Consider the following 25,057-nt stretch of genomic DNA (forward strand, 5'->3'; position numbering starts at 1 on the left):
CTTTGTAATTCTTAGGTGAAAAGGGATAGGAACTGTGAAGCTACTTGCACAGGGTTTTTGTTAGCTAGACTTAATCTCTCTTGGCTTTTTGTAGCTGATGGAGTTTCTGGTGTCTCACTGCAAATGAAAGAGACTTCTGGAGAGTCAGCCTATTGCAGAAATAGCAGAAGGGTGTTCACTGAGAATAATCTCTTATAGAGACATGAATTCACAGCAACAGCATTTCTTCTGCTTTACTTACCACAGCGCTAGGCTAAAGTGGCTCAGCCTTCTGGACATTACAAGCTTGCATTGCTCCTTTATTTGTTTAACACCTATTTTGAGCTTTAGGTCATTGATGTCAGATCTGGCCTGCTTAAGGTATTTCATGTTCTTCTACACACTCTAACTATAGCTGTCTCATTCCCCAAGGGGTCTCCTTCATTGCTGTTTTCCTTGTGCTCTCTCTACATTTCTTAAAAGACTCACCGTGAGTATGAAACAGCAAAGGATAGATTCCCAGCACAAGGTCTTGCTTAAAAGGGTCAGATCCTTCAAAGCTGCAGAATCAGCCTGCATGATGCCAGTGGTACCCAGTTGTGAGTGATCTGAGAAATATTCCTGTAATTATTCCATTACTTTTTCGTTGATGGGTTATCTCCAGAATGCCAGTTGCCACAGCTTTGGATATATCTGGTCAAGAATTTGTCTTTAAGTTACATGTAGCATTAAGATTACTCTAGGTATACATGTGTACAATAGGTTCCATTGCAGCTGCTCTTTGAAGGGACCTTATAGGGGTTGCTGCCCCTAAAACTCACTAGGAAGTAGGTTATGGCATCTACTGCTAAATGGTGATTGTAACTGTCTTCCTGTGAACTTGGCAGTCACACCTTTTGCACTCTATTTCTTTCAACATCCTACAAACTCTAGACTGGACGCACCATTTTTTAATATAAGATGTGATACTGTTGAGCTCTTAATTCTTACCTAAGCCTCCACATGCTTCCACAGGTTAAAAACTAATAATTGACTGTTGTTGGTCGTTCTGTCAGTTTTGCGTCATGATTCTTGTGTTTTAACCATGTATTTCTGAGCAATGCCTGCAGTTATTTTTCATTGTCTAAAGCAACATATGAGCAAGTTAAGTCAGTGAGTCTGATGGTTCTTAGGTATTTGGACCCTTAATGTATGCCCAGCTATGCCCTCGCTTGTGGACTGTTCTCTACCAAAGTGCTTGTCTATTGTGTTGATGATAGTTGATTATGCAAAAATCTGATTAGTTCTTTATTGTTGTTATTTATTCCTGCACAGTAAGACCAGATTGCTTTCTTTATTCTGAAGTACACTCATAGAATCCCATAGGTTCAAGACAGCACAGTTGTAAAAGTTTCTAGTGGTCAGTGTTCTCTGTGTAATCTTGAAAAGTAAGTTCAGCTGTCTAGCTCTGATTCGTTGCTAATTATTTATTCAAGACAATTCCATATTTCTGGATATTCTATATTAAAAGCCATTATTGTTTGTTTTGTGAATTTTTGTGGGGGTTGCCTTGGCTTTGTGGTTTCCCTTAAAACATACTGATTTTGTTCAATGTGTATTGATTTTTATTTGTGTCTGCAGTCTGTGAGTTAGCTGAAGATGTTATTACATATTTGTTAAATGCAGGCTGGGATTGATGGTATAGACAAACTGTATAGACAGTCATTGCTCTGAGCTAATCTTATCTCCTGGAGTAAAGCATTTCTGAGGAATTTCTAATTTTGACAACTGGGATCAAATGTCTGACTTCTGAGAGCTGACAATAATGCCAGGGGCTGAGCTGCTTTGTCCTGTTGATAGCAACCATGCAGTTTAAAAACCCCACTGAATGCCAGGGAACCATGCATCTTAGTTGGTTAGGTTCAGGGTTCGTGTGTGTTTAGGGTAAGGCATTAGCTTTAGAAGTCTTTATGGGGCAGAAGTGCTGCGGCTGCTCAGGGGCAAAAATAGTTCTGGGTTTTCAATGGCTGCATTCCATGGCTGGAGCCTGGAATCATGAATCAGGGCTCAGCTCTCGGTCTGTGTGAGCCCAGCTGCGAGAGCTCTGCAGACCAGCACAGGAGGGGAGCAGCCAGCTGAGATGAGCCCGAGCCCAGCGCCGCTGATACTCTGGGAAGGACTTGTGTTGCTTGTACACTCTCCGCAAGGTACTGTACATTAATATTTTGATTTCCAGTAGCAGTGTAATTACTTGAGTGTGAATAATTAAAAATTACTGAACTGTGCAAAATTTCCCACTAAACCAAAGACAACTTTTAAAAAGTTTTTGTTCTGTGTGAATTCAGTTTCACAGGTACTTGCAGGTTCACACCTTACAAACTTCCAGAGACCTGGGATGATATATTTTGATTGGAAGGGCATGCTGCTCATTCCCACCTGAATGCTGTTTTCTGTGAGTGTTTGTACTTGACTTTTGCGTGGCAGGTTTTTTTCCAGAAATTTTCCAGCCTGGAAATTCCTGGAAATTTGGATATATAGATATATATCTAGATACAGTAGTCTTTCAAAGCCTTCCAGCAATAGTACTTTTTAAAAATTGCACGTAAAACATGGATGGTTAACTCAAAGATCACTCTAAAACTTCAGACTCTGTCAGTGTTGCAGCATGAGATCCATGCAGGTTTGAATCCTGATTTGACAGAGTTAAGATCATTATTTCCAGTGTCTTAAGAGGTGGCACAATTTCATGAAAGAGTAAATTCTGTACTTACATTCAGTACTTTTTGTTGGAGGTGTTTCTAGGATGGTGCCAAAGTTTTTGTGACCAACATTACCTTTGAAAGCAGTAAACACAAGTATTTAGTGGTGGTTGTTGTCCCTCAGACATTTTAAATATGTATCCTTCAGGACATTGCTAGTAGGACCTCAAGAAATTGATATTCCTGCAGTTTTTTGCATGCCCTGTGAATTGAATAACTGTATGATCCTCCATCCAGAGTGAGCTGCTGGATTTTGTGTTGCTAGGAGTACCCATGCCAGCTGTGTGTGCAGACTGTCTGTTCCATTAGTGCCCAGGGCAAAACTGTGCAAATCCACACATGGTAACCTCGCAGCCAGGCACAGTGTTCAAGTGCATTCATGTGTGTCTTTCTAGGCCCTGGGATGCAGCTGCACACGCTTTTCTGACACTCTCAGTGTATCTGCTTGTGCTGATCTGCTCTGTGTGACTCCTCCATGCCTGGCATGGCTGCAGACACCTGCCTTTTGCTTTGCTGGCACCTCACACATAACACAGGCACCGACAGCTGTGCTGTCCCCAGGTACTGCTGGATGGGTTTGCGTTAGAAGAGCCTGATAGCTTAGCATGGTGCTGTGTACCGGTGATCTTGCTTTAGCAAACCAACTTCCAAAGCTGTTTGCATCTCATTTTTTTCTCTTCCAGTGCGCTGGCACAGCTTACTTCCCAGAACATTACTGATATTCAGACTAGAGGATACTGCTTTCTCATACAGCTCGCACATTGTGAGGCTGATATGTAACAGCTAACCAAAGTGAATTTGGGAAATCTCATGTGGCAAAACAGCTTAGGGCAATATGTTTCTCACTTTACAAAGATGAGGAGTAAAACTGTAGAAGTCGAGGTAGTTCCATGCTGCAAGCTAAGTTAGTGAGGTGTTAGGTACAGTTATAGGATGATTAGCAAACATCAGGTATTTTTAAATCTATCTTGTTTTACTTTACTTGAGACATCTTAGAGTGCAAGGCACTGGGCTTAGGTGCAGGACCTGGATTCTATTTCAGCCTTTTTTATGGAATTGAGTCACCTAATTTCCTTGCTTTTCAGTTCCCAGTCTATATAATGAGGACATTTTTACAACAGGGGCATTATGAGAATAAAATCTACTTATCACAAATATAAGTGATAATGCCATCTTTACCCCTTCAGAGCTGTCAAATTAACTGCCAATGCATCAGCCCTGGGAAGCCCATCCCACTTCTGAAACAGAGTTTTGTGTTCTTCTCACTAATGCTGTTTTACAGAGGGTGAATATGGACTGTGGATAGTTCAAAGGATGTTCCAAGAGTTGTATGAAGTCCGAGGACACGAATAGATGTTGTAATCTTGCCTACCCGTGTCCTGTGTGCTGGCCTCACTGTATGTTCTCCATTGGGGAGGTCCAGTAAGAGTTAGAAATCCATTGCAGGACATTAGGTTAGTCATCAGCACTGTGCAGAAATAGTTGAATGGGTATTTTAAAAAAGTGACAGGGCAAAACTGTTCATGTAATGTACCAATAACGGAGCTGCCTAAAATAACAAGAACATGAGAAAGTCCTTTCTAACTGCAGCACTTTACCTAATGCCATTTTCACCTACTGTGGATAAAGCAATGAGAGGTATCTCAAATATTCAATCAGTGGTCCTAGACATTATGCAGCCTTTGTGTTAGGAATTACAACACTTCAAACTATCTGCCAGAATTGTCAGCAAAGGTGAATAACTGAAGATTTGCATGTTAGCCCAAGCTGTCCAGATTTAATTATCCTGTGAAACCTCATTAGAGATGAGCTGCACCTGTGATACTAAGAGGGAGCTATTTGGAATGTAGTTCAGACCCTGATTCATAGCTCAATTCAAAAATTACTCTTTTAGAATCTCAAAGTTTTTACATCCCTGTGTACTTTGTTACAAGTAATGTTCAGTCCTGATTTGGTTTTCTGAGGGGGCGGGAAGTAGAGAAGATGCATTTGGGAGCCGAAATGATGTTGACAAATTGGAGATACAGCCTGAAAAAAATGAATAAGTACAATATATTTCACTTGAGAAATATTCAACTACATAACTACAAATAGGACTGTAAGAGAAGATCTGGGGGTTATTTTGGTTCACAGGGCAAATTTAAGTCAGGAATGCTGTGTTGCTTCAAAAGGCAAAGCCATCATGCAATGCAAAACCAGAACGTATCACCAATGAGACCTGTGAAATGAGCCATCTCCTTGGCACAGTACCGTCTTGGCTGGGACATAGTTCAGATTCTGGGAGCTGCAGTTGAAAGATGTGGATCAACTGGACAATTTGATACAAGTGCATTGAGAATGATCAAGGTGAAAAAAATCTAAAGGGAAGATTACATTAATTGGAGTTCTTCAGTAAAGAAGAGACGAGAAGGATGTTTAACAGCATTTTTCAAACATGTAAATGGCTGCTGGAGAGAGGAAGAGAATAGCTCTTCTTTTTAGGTGTAGGGTAAGAAGTAATAGGCTTCAATCACAGAATAGAAGATTCAGGTTTGTTAATAGATGAAGTAAATGTCTGTCTGGGGTGACATAGACCTGTTCCGCTGTCATCCATGTGGTCTTTTCAAGTCTCTCCCAATTCTGTGATTCTGTAATTCTGCACGATTATATGCTTTGAGTTGGAAACAAATGTCGTTTATCCTCTGCGGCAGACAATGTGTTCAGTGTCTCCCAGAGTACCTGTTCTTACGGCTAGACTGATGCTATTATAGATAATAGTAGCTGGGCAGAGGGAAGGAGTTGGGTGTACATGTAATTTTTCGGCAGTTATAAACAGTGTAGAGACATGACTCAGGAATGACTGGTTATTCTCAGTTTCTCATGGTACAAAAGCTGTAGGAGAGCCACTTGAATTGTCAAGTGGTAAATGCAAAACAGGGAAGGACTTTTCCACACCATGTTTAGTTAACCTGAGGAACTTACTGCTTTTAGATGTGTTGGGTGCAGAAAGCAATTAGACAATATTATGCCACCAGATCTGTCAAAAGCATTTAGACATAAATATACCAGTTCCAGCTCAGGAATTTCATGAGGCACATGTTACTGGAGGCTGGGATTGTATATCACAGAGGCTATAGCTATGTTTGTGCCCTGTTCTTATACTCTTAGGACCTGCAAGTGGGATCTGTCAGAGTTTGAATGGAGAGCTGGGTCAAAAATTTATTGAAGGAGGGTTTTCTCTTTCTCCAGTCTGTGATGCATGGCATGTGGAGGCATCCACATGCCTGATAGTCAACACATTTAAAATAGCCTTTTGCCTGTCAGGATCTGAGAAGAGCCCTGACCAGGATGACTTCTGTTCCCATCTGAGAAGTATTCTGTCAGCACTCCCACTTCAATCCGAGAAGCACAGTGGAACAGCTGGGGTGAAGTGGGAAGAGGCAGCAAAAATTTAATCCCAGGCATCGGGCATTCTTATGTCTTCATTGGGAATTTCAGGGCATGTGCTTCCTCAATTATTTCCAGACAGAACTGTGCTGTGGAGTATCAAGTCTTTGCTGTTAAGGTTAACTTAGGAAGCCCCGTCGTGAGAGACATTTCTGAGTACAAAGCTTGGCACAGCTTGTAGGAGGAATTGCAAATAGCCAAGAGGTAAGGTGAGGTAAAAACTTCATAAATGCTATGTGTCATTTTTTTCTCTCACAAAATTGCCCTGTCTTTAGCAGGATGATATTATGAATGATCCTAAAATAATTTGTGTAGCTGACATGCTGCCACTCTGTTAGGATTATGTGTTGTGAGGACATGACTATGTGGGATTGATACACCGGGAGGTGGCATGCAAGCAGCAGACTCTTGGTGCTTTTCTGCCTATCAGCTTTCCTCTGCCAATACTAAACCCACTGTGTTAACAAGAGTAAGCAATGAATTTTACCTGTGAGGCAAACAATTCAAAGTGTTAACAGAAGAGGATTGACTACAATGGCAGAGGCTGTCTGGTGAAAGAACGCAAGGCCAGGAAAAGCCATAACGAGAGCTAAGCACCTCTGGTCATGTTCAGCCTGTTATAGAATAGGGTCTTATGGGTCAACCTGCTGGAGCATATTGTTACAGGGAATATTCTTGACAGGGCGCAGATTGATAACAAAATGGAAATCAGGCAGAGTAATGTCCACATAAGAAGTCATTAGACCAACAAAATGCAAGCCATTTTGTACCCAATAAGTTGTACACTGATATGGAAGACTCTCTTCTAGTTTTAGAGCACAATTCCTTGATCAGTAGCCAAAAAGACTGGAGTTTGGATTTGGAAAGGTGTTGTGGTACTTAGCTCTTTTATTAGGAAGCTAAAAATACCTTTACAAGTCTGGAACAAAGCTATAGGAGGCAAGAGTCCTTTGAGGGTTGGCTGCATTTCAGGGCAGTTTTAGTTGGCCTGGAGTAATGTTTGGAAATCATAATTTCAACTTGAAAAATAGTATACTTGCAAAATCTTCCTCAAAACTTTGTTAGTGTCTTTCTAGATGTTGTCTCAAGATCCTCTGCCCTGTTTTTCTAACATCAAACCTTTCAAGACAAAGCAAAAGCATACCATAATGTACAGACCCTGAAAAAGAGATTCCTCAAATGGAAATTGAAAAAAGAAAACATCACTTTAACATTTCTTCAGCAGATTTCACTGCAGATTATTCCCAAATAATTTTATAAGTCTTCTGAATTAAAATGCAGCAAAAGTTTCAAAAGAGGTTGTACTTTGTAGGCATGACAAAAAATTACTACACCAGGGCAAAGCATTAACACAACTTATCTAGACATTGGCCAATAATGCATAGCTTAGAAACCTCTTATTTAGTGGTTAGTTTCTCTCATTTTTTAGAAATAAATTTAAAATCCTATTTAATGTAAGTGTGAACGTTCTTATGAGCCATATGGAAGTCCAGTCCTAGTGCACATCCTGCAGAGGTCTTGGGTAGGAAGGCCCTTGGTTATGATCAGCTGGTGTAACTATAGCCAAAACTGATGTGGCACAGAAGGAATTTTTATCCTTTGCAGAACTTAGAGCAGCCTGCAAGCTAAATTAAATTAATGCTTTCTGAATTAGTACCTGTAATGGGATCTTATCACAGACTACTTGACTCAAGACACCTGAACAGCACACCCTCCAGTGTCCAGCCTGCCTCTCCTTGCCTATCCCCGCTGTTAGCAGCCCCTATATCCATTTGGGACCATTTATACCAGAATGATTCTGTCGGGGACAGAATGTGCCGGATCCTGGAAAATTCCCAACCTGTTTTGAGAGCAGCTTTGCAGTTGCTTTGTGTATTCTGAACAGCCAAAGCAGTCAGATGAGGAACTGAATAGCTGCCCTATTATGGTGCTGTCATGTGCCCACCTTAAAAAAATTCACTCAGAAGGTTAATAAAATAAAAAACCAAAAAAAAAAAAAAAAAAAAAAAAAAAAATCATTTTTATGCAGCACTTTTAACTTCCTTGATAGTCCTTGTGGAAGTGACAGATATGCCCTCAGAGTCTGCAATATATATTGACTGTCGCATATACCTTATAATGAATATTCTAATGGCTATTCTACTGTAGTTATTTTTGAAGTCCCAACTGGAATGGGAGATGTTTTCTGCAGGATGTCGTACTTGGTGCACGCTAATTCCTTCTGAACTTTTCATCTGCTTTGCTGAAATGGAATTTCCCTGCAGAAGAATTTGCCTTCCTGATATTGAACTAATAATTTGAATGTGTATGTGTTTCCATTTGAACGGGTTGGTAGCCACAGAGCACAACTCAGTTGTAATAAAACTCAAGTTATTATTGTGAAATACATGTCAGGTTGTTTGTTTTCTTTTTTTTCCTGGAGCTGTATTTAATGATGTTTTAAATACAGCAAATTTCCACTCAAAATGAGGAACAGCTTCTCTCAGTGAAACATAAGGAAATTCTTCCTTATATTCTCTGTTTCATTACCAGGATTTCTGCAAATTTATTTGAAGTTGTTCATCCCCCAAAGCTATTTTATTGATGCCTATGCCAAAGGAAAAATCATTGGTCAGATGAGAGGAAAAATACGTATTTTTACAGTGACATATCAGCAGCAATATCATCTGTTTTATGAAGAAATGCCTTTTAGTTCATCTTGTACATCTCTATCCTTAGCAGCAGGTGCCACTGCCAGACAATTCATCAAAGTTAATGTGATTGCTGAGAAACGCTAAAGCCTTTCTTTTTTATTGCTGTGGGAGGTGGTGTGAAGAACTGTGTACTCTATGGGAGGGGAAAGAGGCTATGCTGACAAACAAGCTGGAAAGGTGGACTTTTCAACTCTACTTTGTTGAGGATTAAGTGTAAAATACAAAGAGTGTTCTCTCCAAGGCTTGTGACGGGGAGCGAATGTGGGACACCTTGCATCAGCAGAAGCTGGGAGCGCAAGTTCAGGGCAAAGGCAACCATCTGGTAAGTGGGGTGGAATACACTTGCAGGAAGAACAGGGATGAGAAGTGAATAGGGATTTTTTTCCAGTTGAAATGCTGCCAACTTAGTCATGCCATCAGCAGAGGCTGGACATTTGCATTCCTCCTTTGGCAGGTGTTTTTAAAAGCAGCACATGCTGCTTTAAAAGCAGCACATGGGCAACTGTACCAGCCTACCTCACCAAGTTTTTGGCCTTACTACCTGTAGCTGTTGATGCTACTTGCTGGTGAGCAGCAAGATTTACTGAGATTCTATGTCTGTCTGAACCAGTGGAAATGAGGAGTTTGCATATGTGTAGCTGGATAGGAAGTAGCCAAGTTTGGGAGGAGGGAGCCTGGAGCTGTAGCAAACAAACCCCACGAGCACATGTGCTAGTGGCTAAGAACTGTTGTTCTATGGCACAAGTGGTGGAAACATAAGCAGAGAGCTAAGCTACAGGAAAGGAAAATGGTGCAAAGCAGACAATGAACGAATTAACAACAACAAATTGCTAGAAATAGGTATTACCATCAGCAAGAATGGAAATGAGGATGGAACATGCAAGCATGAATGGAGCCATGTACATACACAGACAATCCCTTGGGTTAGAAGTATACAGTGCTCAAACCCAAGATATTATAGAATATAATGCTAAAACAGACACAAGTTTAGGAGCTGGGAGAGACAGCTGGAGACAGCTGGAGAGCTGTCCCTCTCGACATGCAGCCACACACATAAGAAGCATCTCTGTTATGGAAAAGAGAGCTGAGGTGCCTTTTCCTTACATCAATGCTTTTATGCACAGAAAAGAGTAGCAGTGAAACATCTGAGAAGTTTAGCTTGAGCTAAACATGCTTGGTGGCAGAATAGCGATGCTGGGTAGGTCGGAGAATGCCAAGCAGGGAACAACTTAAGCCGGATAGTAGGACAAAAGTGACCATGAAACAGTGAGGTCTCACAAGTGTTTCATGGCACGAAAAGCTCAGGCATGTATACAGTAATGCAATTAAGAGCTCAGGACCTGCAGTATGATGGTTTATTGGTAAGCCATGCAGTGACTAGATTGTACTTCACAGAAAATATGTAAACAGTATCACCTTGTGATTCTACCACACTCTCTGTGCAAGGCCATAGCTGAATTAGGAATCAACTTAGTCTAAGGCACCAGATTTAAAGCCTATAACTCACTTTAATTGCTGTTCATAGCCAAACTTTTTCTAAATTCTACAGTGATGCCAGTGCAATGTTATTTTCCTTGTCATTTGTATAACCTTTCTTGGTCCCATTTGAAATTGGGAAGTCTGGGTAATATGTATGGAAATCGTTTGGTTTATTGATATTTTCATGCCCTAAAGTGACAGGGCTATAAGCACAATAACTTGGATTTATGAAACAAAGATTTGAATTCTAGTTTGTTCAATATTTTAGAAAAGTTGTATTTTCATTTTTGTGGTGAAGTTCTGACTGTGTTTGAAGCACAGAATCCCTCTTAGAATAAACTTTGGCTTCCTCATTTCTTTGTACTTTTAAGTAGTTTGAGGTGGCTTGATGCTCACCTAAGTGATAATAGTCTGTTGTTTTTTCAGGAGAAAGTTTTTTTTTCCTGATGTGGCCTGTAGCTGGGATTTTGGACCCAGGAGTCCAATCTCAAAATGGTGTTTTCCATAAAGAATGTAAATGAGAGAGCACCTTCTTTTGGCAGAGGAGCAAGAAGGCACTAATCATTTGCTGAAAGTGGAGCATTCTTTATGAAGGCTGTTTAGAGCTTCAAACATGTTGGTCTTGTGTTTAATAGCATTGTGCTTGTATATACCATTCTTCCCCCAAGTTCTACTAATGACTAAATTGAACTCAAAAAAAGGATCTACATCTTAATGTCTTCTCACCACGTATCAAATGCTAGGGTGTCTCATTAAGGCAGGTAACAGTATCCTTAATGGTAAGCTCATCCCATTCACAAGGTGGGACAGGTTTTATCCATTCACTGGTAGAATCTTAGCTTTACAGAAGTTCATCTTTTCAAGTGTTGTATGTGTTACAAATTCTTCTTAAGATTCTCATTGAGTTTCAATCTAATCATACATCAGATTGCATGTGAATACTCACAGAGTTTGGGGAGCTTTCTTTTCCTTCTAAGTGGAATTTATGGCCAAATAAAATAGCATAAACAATTTGAAATGCAGGAAGGAAAGAAGAATTCACAGATGTAAATTCATTTCCCTGGTATAATTTAAATAAACAACTCAACCAACAGAAAGTCCCATTATCTAGTTCACATGAGCAGATGTTTGGCAGGATTCAGCGTGGTGGGTTTGCAATCTTTGCTTATCACAGAACCAGGACTTCATGCATCAATGCCACATGCTTCTCTTTTCCCTTCATCCCAGGGAAACTAATCTTGTCAAGAAAAGAAAGTGGGAAGAGGAAATATATCATTCCAACACAAGCTGGATACAATTTCTCTGCTCAATGTTTGTTAGCAGAGACTGGGCTGGGAGATGCCTTATATTTGTCAAACAGCCTATTTCAGATAAAAATTTCAAGGTCTGGTCTTACTGTTAGTGTAGATTTTTGAAAAAATATTTTTAACTCTACGAATTACAAAGCCCTTTTTTTTCAACAGACTCAGACACTAAGTTGTTTGGCCTGCAGCATCTCTCCTTTGCGTGGCATATAGAAGTGGTTCATTAACTGTCCAACTGTAATTTCTATTTTATCATAAATGAAGAACAGGAGTGACATGTTGGCACCAGCATCTTCCTATAAAATAGAAAAATTACTTTAAGATGCCTCAAAGTGCCATTAGATTTGGAAGGATTTCCCTTTTCCCCTAAATGGAGAAAACCTTTTTTCAACCATGGCTGTAATAAGGTAAGTGTTAGTATAAATAGCTTGTCAATTGCTATACAGTAGTCTGTCCCATTAACCTCCTTGGACTAAATGTTCAGTCCGTAATACCTGAGCTGTAAACATAGGTATTCACATGAAGTATTGCAGTAGCTTTTAATGGATGAGTTTCCCACTTAGGATAACCTACAGGGTCTGTGGCCTGAGCAACTCTGAGAATTATGCAGTGCTATGAATATAGTGGGGACAAGCAGAAGAGTTTAAATTATGAAGGAAACTTCAATAGGCTCATCTTCTGCTACAGTCAGGGGCTGAGTATCACACAAATTGCGCGTGTGTAGGGAAATCAGCAAGACAAAATTAAGTGGGAGATCTTATGGAAGGTGAAAGTAGTATTTATTTTAAAAAAAAATCAAATACATTGGGTTTGCCTGCTGACACTCATTTTGCCATAGATTTCATTCATCTGTATACTTATGCCCGCATGCCCACCAGGAGAGGTACATCCAAGTGGTCTGGCAAGGATCACTTGTGTGTGGCATGGAGGAAAAAGGATGCCAGATGTCAAGTCTCTGGGGTTCTTCCTGATGTGACAAGCATGTTTTTGGACAGATATTTTGTGGCCTTTAGGATTCAACAGTGGTTGAAGGGTGGTGCTTTGCTGCAGAGCATTGCTTACTCCATCTTCCATAAATCTTAGACCAGGTTGCCACCCAGGCCTATTTTCCTCATGGGCTAAGGAGGATAGGAGTGGTGGATGTGACTGCCACAACTTTGGTGTGGTTTTTGTTAGCAATACAGGCCCTTCTTTTGACACTTCCTCCTTACGTTTCTTCTGCTGCTAGCACCCATATATTTCTGTTCAGACTGCATTATAGCAGTCTTCATATTTCTGTAACAAATCTCTCCAGGTGTAATTTTTAAGTGCATCTGTTATTGTGCAAACTCTTTTTGCACTGAAGTTGGCAGTAAAATTCTTGTGGACATCAAAGAGAGAGAGTGAGTTGTGTCAGTGCTTAGTACTTTGGAAAATTAACTCCTTAGCAAGCCAGTTGTATACCACCTCTTCCCAAATGGGGGAGGCATCCCCAACATTAAGTTCAGACTAGAGAAACAGTTAGGCTTTTGCCTGAAACTGAAAATACTTTTTTGTGTGACAATATTTCCATGTGGCACCTGTTTTCAGATTTTTGTCATGTGAGAACAACTTTGTTTCTTCATTCAGATCAGAAAGATTTAGATCTCCAGAACAGTGAACTTGGCTCTGGTGTTACTGTGCTGTCACGGCTCAGCACCAGCTTGCTTATTCATCCAAGTTGTTCCACATGGTTGCTATCTCTTGGTCATCTTTAGCTTTTGTGCCTCTTGGCTAAACGCAGAAGATCTGAGGATCTGAAGATCCAGAGTATGACTGGAAGATGGACTACTTAGATGCAGGACAGCAGTGCCGAGAAGAGCTATTCGCATAGCTTGAAAAGAAGATGGTGGTTCCAAGAATCAGTTCAGTGAGACTCACTCATGCATACAGAAAAGAGGTATTGACCTTGGGCTTCTGGGAAATTTTCTGTACCATCCCCCTTCTTCCTCCCTGGTTTAGTGTCTCTTGAGGTGCATTGGAGTTATTAATAGTAAGTTTATCTGCACAGTATAGTTAGTAGTCTTCTGTGGAGAGTCCCTGATGATTGTGTTGCATTAGTACTTCAGCTTTTGCACAGCATATGTGAGTTTCATGCGTCGGTGGCTTTTGTCACAAGAGTTCTTGGTTATTGAAGCTGTCGAATGAGCCTACCTGCAGTGATTTGAATGCTTGATTAAAACTTGGTTTGATTCCTCTATCTGAGCTGAATATTCAGCAAAGAGTCCAAAAGACCCCAGTGGACTGAGATGGAAGGGAGAATCGGGGAATGAGGGTAGGAGCAAAAAGCAGCTGCTAAAATGTTCTGCAACCACTTAGAACAACAATTTAAATTCAGTATCATTTCCAAGCTAAAAACAATCTTTTTCAAAATTCTCAACTTATGCTACATGTTTTGAGTGGCTGTGAAGAATACTGACTTTTAAAGAATTGGCAGTGGGGTTTGGCAAAGGGGAGAATATAGAAAGCAAGTTGTTCTTGCATGCAAACCCACTGTTGACGAGGTCTCTAACACAATTACCATGTGGATGATTAAATAAGTATTTGAGTGACTAACTTCAAAGTGGGGTGCTGCCCTATACTACCTGATTTGGAGGAACATGTGCATAATTCACTGTTCTCCACAAGCTGAAGAAGCAGCCAGAGGCTGTGGAAAAAAAGAGTGGGAAAGGAACTAGAAATATTATGAGCGTTAGAAGGAAACTTCCCACTCTTTAGCACAACATCCTTGAATATATAACCCAGTCTGGAAAGAAATTTAGTTGGTATTCAAGTGTCGACTGTCTGAGAAGCAGCAAGTTTCCTAAGTACTGGGGAACAGTTTGGGCCTTTGCCTGTGGTGGGATGGCTGTGAGGAGTCTGACAGGCTCTAGTGAGTCATTCTAACATCAGCGTGGAAAATCTCAGAGCCCACAGAACAGATATCAGTGAGGTCCTGTGTGAAATTTCACCCATCGTTTATTATCTTCTTTGCAGCTGTCTGGCTTTTTCACTGTACTGCACTCTTTCCTTATATTTTCCTGGGACTTACAGTGCAGCACCAAAGGAAAACACCACTAGAATGTCACATAGCTGTATTTGAATTAATCACTTTTGTGGGGTGATGGACAGCAGTGAAATCTTATGACACAGTTAGCAGTGAGCTGGGAGCATAATGGCCAAGCCATTGCTCTGTCAGTTCTTTAGGGGTCCTGGGAGAAATCCTGGTAATTGGTTGTGCTTCATCAGGTCTCTTACAGAGTCTGACCTCACTTGGTCTGCCCTCTTTGCACGAACTGGAAAATCTCAGTCAGCAGTACCAAAGAGCTCCGGTTTCCTTGGGAACTTAGCACTAAGTCTAATTTACAACATGGGATGGATGCTTGAAGCAGCAGGGCAGGGAGAGCATGTTATCATACCACCCAATGCCTGGTATCTTGAAGGTGCCAGCACTTGGGAGTGTATCACTGAGTGTTGATGGCAGGGACAAGCCAAAAGGCTATTTTCTTAACTCCTGCTGTTCCCCTCCTGCATCCCCCTCCGTGGCTATCATGTGGTGAAGTTAGCAGATGGGCTGCCCCCGAGGTGACACATGTTTACCTGCAGGGAAGAGAAGCTCTTGTATCAAGTCCCTGGTGAAAGTGCTGCTGCTGCTGGCAGGCAGGCAGCTCTGTCACTTGGCAGCAGGCCTCAGAGAGAAGATTACTTTGTCCTGTTCTTAGTCCTGTTTGCCAGGTTCCCTTCTGATTGCCAGGCTGGTAATGCATGGGAGAGATAACCCTGGTTCAGTGAGCAGCAATTCAGTCTGTCATTGAATGGAAAACACTTGGGCAGAATTAACAGAGCCATGTGCTAAGCTAATTTGGTATCAGCCTTGTGGGTGTGGTTCTTTGGTAGAAGTATTTTTTTGTCTGTCTTTCTGCAGGGAAATCTGACACCTTCCATCAGAATCTCCCTCTGTCTGTTACAGGCCTATTTACAACTTTCATGGTCCTTCTCCATAATTTTAACCTCCAAACTAAGCGCTGTCCCTCATCTCTCTCCCACAGGCTTCCCAGCAGCAGTGGTTTTGTTCCCCTTTCCCTAGCACTCCCATCACCAGCCCTGCAGACCAGGAGACTTGTTTGTGCTGTCATTCTCCATTGCTTGCTAAGTTTCCTGAACACTTTGGATAGTCCTGCCAGTCCCGTCCCATCCTTCCCTTTCCAACCCCTGACCTCCCCCAAAATAAATATATACATCACTGCTTCAGAGTGATGTTCCTTTGTGAAATTTGGCTGTTTTCTCTGTTGAAAAACAGGATATATCTTTCCTATTTCGACTCTTGTCTTCTCATTTCCCCCCCCTTCCTAGCTGTTGCTAATGGCTTTGACTGTGCCTGACTGTGACCTCTAATCCTAGAGGACATAATTGGTTGAGATCCAGGTCATGAATAACACTTGTGTTCACAGGATCTTTTCTAAATAACCTTCAGTGCAGATTCCTGCCATATTGCTTAGTATGCAAGAAAGTGTATTACTGTGCCCTGCACAGTTATTAAGACTTAATTATATCTGGGAACCAAGATGTCTGTGGACTTCACTCAGTAATATGGCTACAAAAGATCTCTTAACCCACTACACCATGCAGGAATTCTCACACATACTTGCAAGCATTGCATACCACCAAATTTTTTTATTTTCCTATGACAGAGCAGACCTCACATCTCTGTTACTTCTTGAATTACTTCGTTAGACGTATATCTTCTGTAGCAAATATAACAGGTAATGCACACACGTGTGGGTTTATCCACCTGAAGCATTTGCACTCTCTGGGCAGAGTATCTAGCTGTGAAATTACTGGATTCATTATTTGGTGCAAGGGTGATGAGAAGAATTTGCCATCATACTAGTGTCTTTGGAATTTACAAAGCAGTAAATGCAGAAGAAAACACACCTTTTTGTTTATTGGCCATCTTAAGTGAGCTTCTGAAAGCAATGCTTTCTCCAGTGTTTCAGTTAAAGAGACAAGTTAGCTGGTTTGATGTTATGAAGAAGTCATTCTTCCATCACCCTCTGCTGTAGGTATAAAGCAGAAAATGAAGGGATAAAACTGGATGTGGAGAAATGTGAAGCATTTATGATGGCTCCATGGGCCATGACAGACAGCAGCAGGATTCAACAGGGAGAGAGGTTTATAGTATCACAGCTGCTGGCTGCATCTTTCCAACACCCAAACCTGGGTAGAAAACTCTCTGTGCACTCTAAAGTCTTGCTGTTGCTGAGCATCAGGAAGGCATCATGTTCACAAATACTTTATTTATATGCACATACCAGGTATTTAGAGGAGATGAATTGCTAATTGAGTGTGGCTGTGTGAAAGCAGATCTTGCTTCTGTATTTCATCATGCTTTGGCAGCCTAATAGTGAGGTTTGATTTGTTGCTGTTGTGTTTTTTCTGTAGCCTTTTGTTGCTGAGTTGTGATTTCTATGTGTCTGTTGCAGCAGTGTCTTCAATGCACAAGGGCCAGGATTTTCACTCAAAAAGGTCACACAGGAGACAGCAACACAAGCACAGAGCAAGCGTCCTAGGCAGTCGCAATTCTCCTTGTTATAATCTGCTCTGGCCGATAATTTTCCATTTTGGCTTAAAAACAAATACAGAAAACTAGGCAGATTCCTTTTATAAGGCATTGGCTCTATTTGGTATGTTTTAACATGCAGTGATGACGGTGACTGCTCAGAGCTGTGCTGGCTGGGCCCTGCTCTGTGCCATTCTGTGCCACTGCAGCAGACACTGAGGTAGTTTTAATGCTGTCCATTTGGTTAGCGTCTGACCAAAATATCCTAGACCATTGGGGTTCTTAGCATAAAGAAATCAGGTGTTTTCCACCTTTGTGAAAAATAGTTTGATTTCTCCTCTAGTAACTTGCTACTGTCTTCTCTCCCATGCAGCTACTGCTTACTTGCTGTCACTATTCAGCTCATCCAGGGTGACATTGTCCTATTGTTTTGACAGTGACCTTCATCTATTTGTGCAGTTCAAAGTAAAGGCTGTGTGGCCAGAGATGGAAATGCATGCGCTTAGGCAGCTTGTAATGAAATACAGAGACTTTCACTTCAGCTGCTTTGAAGCCACTGCAAATCAGTTGTTGGATTTGATGTGTCTTTGGGGACATGAAATGAATTTCGTGGCTTCTAGCTGATTGTAGTGAATCAGGTGTTCACCTCATGAAATGCTCCAATATAATCAGGCTTCATGGGTGGCAGGCTTAGTAGGTATGCCAGTGGCTATATCAAACTGGACGTAGCTTACTCTACCAACAGGGATTTTGATAAACCAAGTCAGAGGCAATTTAACAGACAGATCATTGAGTAGGAACTTCCTACCATGGTTGCCTGTATTATATGGGTTGTAGACAGAGAGGATAGTAGGACTTTGAGTAAGTGGCACTGCAGAGCTGAGTTAGCTGGTCGGATCAATAATTTCCTGTCAGCTGGTGCCTCTTTGTGCTGCTGTGGTGGGAGAACTGCATTGGTTCGAAGTTAGCATTGTGAAAAATCAAAGCTTGGGATATCAATCTGTTGCCTTTCAATAGCAATAGATTCAAAGTAGCAGCACAGATAGCAGATAGCAAGTCACGTAAGAGAAAGGAAACTATTTCTGATGGATCTGAAAACACTTTATTTGCCATTGCTAAGGAATGAGAACATGTCATGTGGCTGAAGTGCCATCCTGGAAAAACTTGTTCCCCCTGGGTGCGCTGGCCGGAGAGGAAATAGCTGCAAAACCTGCCTTCATGCCACAGATCATCAGAAATGTCCACACTGAGGATGACACTGGGGCCAGGCACATTGCTTATGTTACATGGACTTTTAGATCAATAGTGGCTCTAAAATGTAACCAGTTGCATTATACTTTGTAACATACTTTTGTGGGGATCCTAGGACTGTGTTTGGCTTCTTAAATGAAGTAGCTGTGCACCAAGTATTAACACCAGAAAACTTGTCGCAGGCAGCAGATGCACAATATTTCACCCTCGCCTGGCAAATTTGCTTCCTTACTTAATGCCAAAAGTCAGAAAGAGCACCACATTTCTTTCCTTCCGTGTTTTTGGGCTTGACTTCTCTGGACTCCGTAAACTAATTTGTAGCTCAGCATCTATTCCAGAAGTCATATATTGCCCTTGATTTACATCATTTAATCAGTGAGAATGTGGTGGATGTATATACTGTGAACAAGATGATCTTTATCGCAATGACTTTTTGTACTGCAAGCCTCAGCTTTCAAGGCAATTAATAGATAAGCTTACAGGTATGTAAAACTGCCTTCTTGTTACAGTGATAGTGTTTGCTTAAGCTATTTTCTGTTATTCTCTGCTGCCATCAAAGCATTTCCTTCTAGTAATTCCTGCTAGTCACCAGAAACAGCTATATAAATTCCCCTCCTTCTCCTTCCATTGATGATGGCAATCTAAGTCAAATCAAGAGAGATATTCAAGTTCTGTCTATGGATTAAGGAAAGTTGAGCATCCTGTGATGGAAGTAGTTCCTGTGTTACAGGAAAAATACTAAAAATCAGGAGTTGTTTGTCTATTATGGAGCTTTTCAATATCCATGCAGCAGTAGAGGAGAGAGCCTAGTCATATGGAACATATTATCAGTATGCACTGGATGAAATACAAATACAGCTTTAGCAAGCCAAAAAGGTAAGCTGTTGAACTGTCTTCAGTCTGTGTTCTTTGTGGATCTAGACTAATGATGAAGTGATGAACAATAAAATGTGTGTTGACCTAATGAGTAAGAAATGCTGCTGAGATACAGGCGACTGACTCCATTTATATCTTTCTCATTGCTCTGCTGAGTAATCTTTCCTGATTTGTGCTTCAGTGCCTTTATCTGTCAGATGGCAATAACGATAATAATCTCTGTTTTAAAGCTTGTTGGGCTATACCAGTGAAGAACATATGTAGGATCAAACATTTTTAAAATTTTCTTCGCCACGGGCCAAGAGTGAGAGAAGGGAAGATATAGTTGCTACCTGAAAGATGAGCATCAGGGACTTCAAATGCTTTCTGAAGTATTTTAGAGCTGCCCTGCCCATGGTGCTTTTTTGAGGACTTGAGGTCAGATAATATACCAATTTCTGTTGTGCTACCATGATATTTCCCCAGGAGATTTCGGTGCTTTGTAAGCAACTGTCATTGTGATTTTCGGCACTCAATCAGTCACCATCTGATGGCCTTTTCTTGTGTTTTGAATCACTTTATTCTTATCAAGCATAAGAGATTTTGCAACGAAATGTTTTTTTTCTTCCATTTCCTGTGGTCGCTGTGTCTGGTCATTTACAGATGCTTCGGGAGTGGAAATGACTGAAAAATCCTGTGATATTTGTATGCTCTGCTCCTCTACAGCTCTCTGATCTGTGGTGCTATTACTTCTCAGCTATTTATAGGTCATACTTTCATGGAGCTATCAGTGCACAATACTTCTAACTTTGTCAGTTTGTACTTTATATACATCTCAGGTCAACTAAAGTACATCCATTTGTAATGTGATTGATAGTTCTTTGGGTCTGGCCTCTCATCCTACATTCTGGGTGTTCAGCTTTTCCATCATATATCTTCTTTTTTTAACATACCTTTGTAAATAACCTGTGCCTGTGTGGCCATACTTAAACTCTCTATGTCCCTTCTGTGACAAGCCACTTATAATTTGTAACCACATTTCTATGATTTTTTGTAAAAAATCTCTGTATACTTTTCCCCTACTGCTTATGTCTGCCAAAGTATCTCTTGTCTGCCAGGTGACTTACTTTCAGTAAAAATATATTCCTCATTTAACATTTGGGATGCAATCCGAGACACACAATGTCCATCTTCTGTTTCTCAGGCAGCCTGTTGTCTTTTCACACTCTTCTTCCAAAACACTGTGATTCGTGTAGTGTTTCACCTCCAGCCTTACTCTCAATATACAGCCTGCTTGAGTTCTGTCACCATGTTACACAGCCCTAACTTTCCTCTAGATCATGGAACTGGAGAGTAATTGATACTGGAAGTGACATCTAGAGGTCATCTGGTCTGACCCCTTGTGCCAAGCAGGGCCAGCTTTGAAGTTATATTGGGTTGATCACTGAGACCCTTGTTAAATCTTAAGTTTTGTCTTAATCTCTGAAAATGGAGATTCCCCTTTCCTCAGAACCTCTGTTCCAATGTTGGACAATCTCACAATTATTCCTTCTTTGTCCCTCCCCCAGTATCTACTGAGAATTTCCCTTATGACAAATTGTGGCCATTGCCTCTCCTCTCATTACTATGCAGCTCTGGAGAGACTCTGGCTTCATCTTCCCTTTATGAAGTTGAAGCCAGCAATACCATCCCTTAACCCCCTGTTGAGACTGCTCGAGCCCAGTCCTCAGCCTTTCATTTATCACATGCTTCAGCTTCTTAGTCATCATGGTGCCCCTCCTTTAGTCTTGCTCTAGTGTGTCAATGCCTGTTTTCTACTGGGGAGCCCTAAACTGGCCCCACTACTGCAGACGCAGCCTTTCAAGTGCTGAGTGGAGCAAGCTAACTGTTTCCCTTGATCTTCTGGCTTCCTTTCTTTTAATACAGCCCAGTACACAGCTGATCTTCACCCCTGAGGGCAACTGCTGATTTATTTTTAATTTGAGCACCATCAGGACCCCAGGTTCTTCTCCACAAAGCCATTTTCCAGCCAGCTGGCTGGAAAATAATTTACTGTGGTAAATTATACAGGATAGAATAGGATAGTATTTGTATGTTTATCGTCTTATATGTATTTTGGGTTTTTGAACTTTGTTTTCAAGATATGAGTATTCTTCTGTCATGTTCCTTCTTTCAGTATTTTCTTTATGTTTTCATTTTTAACCCAAGTCTTACTAAATCCTTGCAATATCCAGAACCGTTATTATTCTTTTATCCATTATTTTAGAGTCTTTATTTTCCAGGCACTACTAATCATTCTGCAAAAGTCAGTATCAGGAAATACCTAACTAATGCTTCTCAGTATTTGGAGACTCATGTGACACTACTTACCAGGGCCTGCTTTTCAGAATATGTAAAAATTTCCTGAAGATACAGCATTGAATCTCAGTGTCAGGTTTTGTTGTTTTGTTGTTGTTTTGGGGTTTTTTTCCCCCCCACCTTTTGTTATAACTGCAGAACAAATTGCACTAGAGGAGTGAGCTATATTTTGGTATAACTTGTGGTTCATTTTGATCTTTATTTCCTAAATTCTTATCTGCTATTTCTGTACAAGTCCTATGAAATCTGGTAGCAAGGAGGAAAGAACCCAGCTGGAGTTTTGGGACTCCCACAGTGAATTTACAGGTTTTGGGGAGTAAGATATTCTTTCTAGCAAATTGAGGCTATTTGACTTGAAATTCCGTGAAGAGCATCAGTGAGAGAATACCTTGGTGCTGCTTTAGAACTAGCTTTTGGATGAGAAGGCTTTAAGCAAACATTTTCTGAAGGGCTTGGTCTGAACTCTCCTTTTGAAATGACTTTTCAGTGCTCCAGTTCTCAGTTCAGTCTTTTTTCTAGGGGTTCTCCCTGTGTTGCTGTAGCGATGTAAAGCTTGGAAAGCTCCAGGTATCACCGTGCTGGGAGGAAGACTTGACGGTGGAGCAGCTTTGTCCCTGAGTAGAAAGCATTCTTTTGCAGGCTTTCTTAGAAGATGTTATTATCCTGCTTTACCACTGGTGTATTTACTGAACTGGAATGTATTTTCTAAGTGTTGAAACAAAGGCATGCTGCTGTTCCTATGTTAAAGTTCCAGCTCTTCCTCTCCTGCCATCCCTTGCATCCCGACATTTTCCGTGTCAAAAACCAAATGTCCTTCTGTGTCGTGCTTATGATTATGGATCCCATTTGAACAGAATGTGAAGGTCAAGTTGATTTCCCCTCTGGAAGCAAGGTGCCCTCCAGGTTTCTAGAACAAAGAAAATTATTTCCCTATCCCATCCAAAAAGCACTTGAATGTAAATATGGCAAAGAATGACAAAATTAAAATCTGTCATCCATACAGATGCCAAACTAATGTAAAATCAAAATTGTAACCCAGTAGTCACTGTATCTGTTCCAAATGAGTAACAATGAACACTAGGCTGAAACAGATTTTCGTGGATGGCTTGAGCGGTTTCCTTGTATGTTTGTTTTGTTTTTTAAACAGCATCCCCTACATACGGACCAACTGCAAGAATATAAAGCACAATCTGCAAAGATATAGTTGTTTCTTGGTCCTGAAACAGTGGCAGAAGGAGTTGACCTGTCATCAGGAGAGTCACTCATGTCATGATACATTACATGAGCATGGTTTTTGTGGCTTTTATCCATGTTGCTAAACATGGGACCCACCTTTACTGTTAGAACTCTCTTTTCTGAGTTAACTTAAGCTGACTTCTGCGTACACTAAAATTCCAACCAAGTTAATCAGAGCTGCAGAGGTGACAAATCATGGAAATCAAATTTGCTAGCCCAGAGACAGCTGTAAAAAAATATGGCACATTAATAGCCCTGTTCCACCAAGGGCTGTGTCTGTAAGGGATAGCCCCAAACTACTTTATTCTATCACCCACCTACATAGGCAGAGTTATTAAAACCCTTGTTTAGTTGTGCAATCAGAGCAGTAAGAACAACCTGTTCTACTGAATATATATTTCAGTTAGTCAGTTATGATTTAACAGCTTTGGTCTTCTGATTGGTAAGGCTTTTTTATAGGTTAATCAAGATTTCTTAAACATATTAAATGCTGTCCTGTTAGACTTGAGAGGTACAAATAATGAAGGTGATGATCTCTAGAAGTCAGCGGATTTGAAAAACATTTCAGGCCTACTTTCCAACTAAAAGGCAATCTACCCATAATGTTTACAAGAAGAACTGCAGCACCTGGGTTTCTGTTGTGCTTGGTTAAAACCAAGCAAACTTGGGCATTAAAGCAAAGCTGGAAGAGGATAAATTTAGTAAGGTAAATGCAAAACCAGGGTATCTTAAAGTAATAAACCTTCAGAATTTGTTTTCTGAAAAGGCTAGTTAGGAGCAGGCTGAAATTCTTAGTAATACTGACAGGTGCCAGCAGAGGGCATTTGGAAAGTTGGCTTTTCTGCTCATTTATCTTCCTACAAGTTGGAACCCCTGCGCAATTTCTGTGTGAGGCTGATGTACTCAGTGTTGGTGGCTTCTGTGTTGGTGCAAGCAAATGATGAAGGCAAAACCTGGTTTGTGGTGTTAGTGTAGAGAGTATCATCAATAAAATATGTATTTCTGAGTAATTTCCAAGTTAGCAGAAGTATTGAGCCAGAAAGTCAGAAAGCTCTGGCTTGTATCAGGAAGGAGTATTTGAGTGTGAGGTGGATAAAAGGCCAGGAGGAAGGAAGTGAAGAAACGGTGTATTCTCTTTGTTTTTTCCAGTGTTTTTCATGTCTATATCAGCAATCTAAAGTGGAACCTGGATCCTTGCCATGAATTGCCATATTTAGATATTAATTACACCTCCTCTACGCTACTGTCATTGACACAAGGTTCTCAGCAGTGCCCATTTTAGCCCAATACTCTGTCTTGAGTACCAAGAAAATTGCATATGTAGGCATAATAAAAAAAAGATCAAATAGCACCTCCTTGTATTCATGACCAAAAATCCCATTGCATTTCTGTTGATCAGGGCTTTTGTTATTTGTCCTGGAGTATGTAACACGGTACAGTATAGAACAGGTGTCTCACCAGCAATACATTTGGAGAAAGCTGTTGCTAAAGCCGAGATCAGAGAGTAAATGTGCAAAGGCATTAAAGCATACTAGCATTTAATACTAATGCTTTTCTATTCTGGGGTTTGGATCAAGTGATTTCTATCCATCAGCTTTGATTCAGGCTCTGGCAGCATCTTTCTTGAAGAGGCTTTCACTGACATTTTTAAAAGACAGATAGTCTCAAGGCATCTAGTAAATGAGGACAGAATTGAAACTTGAGACTGGTTTGGTCCTTTCTGTTTCAGTTCTACAGACTGAGGTCTGAAGAGATGGAAACAGACCTACTTGTACACACAGAGGAAAATTTCACTGCATTTTGCATAAAGCCTTTAGTAAAGCGTGTAGCAGAATCATAGAACTGTAGAATCATAGAATGTCCTGAGTTGGAAGGGACCCAGGAGGATCATCGAGTCCAAGTCCTGTCCCTGCATAGGACAACCCCACAGTTCACACCATGTCCAAATGCTTCTTGAATACTGTCAGGCTTGGGGCCATGACTACGTCCCTTCCTCTGGATGAAGAACCTTTTCCTAATATGCAACCTAAACCTCCCCTGGCACATCTTCCTGTCGTTCCCTCAGGTTCCATCACTGGTCGACAGAGAGAAGAGATCAGCGCCTGCCTTTCCTCTTCCTCCCCTTGTGAGGAAGCTGTAGACTGCGGTGAGGTCTTGCCTCAGTCTCCTCTTCTCCAGGCT

The 25,057-nt window shown here is 40.9% G+C and overlaps 1 protein-coding gene across 4 annotated transcripts in view; it reads left to right on the forward strand.

Moving 5' to 3' along the window:
• TSPAN4 (tetraspanin 4) overlaps window positions 1-25,057 on the forward strand; it is a 465,016-nt gene that overhangs the window by 206,624 nt on the left and 233,335 nt on the right. Inside the window, exon 1 of one of the 4 annotated variants that reach the window (XM_065635455.1) lies at window positions 2,095-2,165. The exons of the other annotated variants lie outside the window; for them this stretch is intronic. Within the exon in view, the coding sequence (XP_065491527.1) occupies window positions 2,099-2,165 (67 nt within the window). The 5' untranslated portion in view covers window positions 2,095-2,098. Of the gene's footprint in view, window positions 1-2,094; window positions 2,166-25,057 lie in introns of those variants that run through there. 4 annotated transcript variants of the gene reach the window in all.

The sequence above is a fragment of the Caloenas nicobarica genome, chromosome 5 (genome assembly GCF_036013445.1).
Source record: "Caloenas nicobarica isolate bCalNic1 chromosome 5, bCalNic1.hap1, whole genome shotgun sequence".
Classification (NCBI taxonomy): Eukaryota; Metazoa; Chordata; class Aves; order Columbiformes; family Columbidae; genus Caloenas; species Caloenas nicobarica.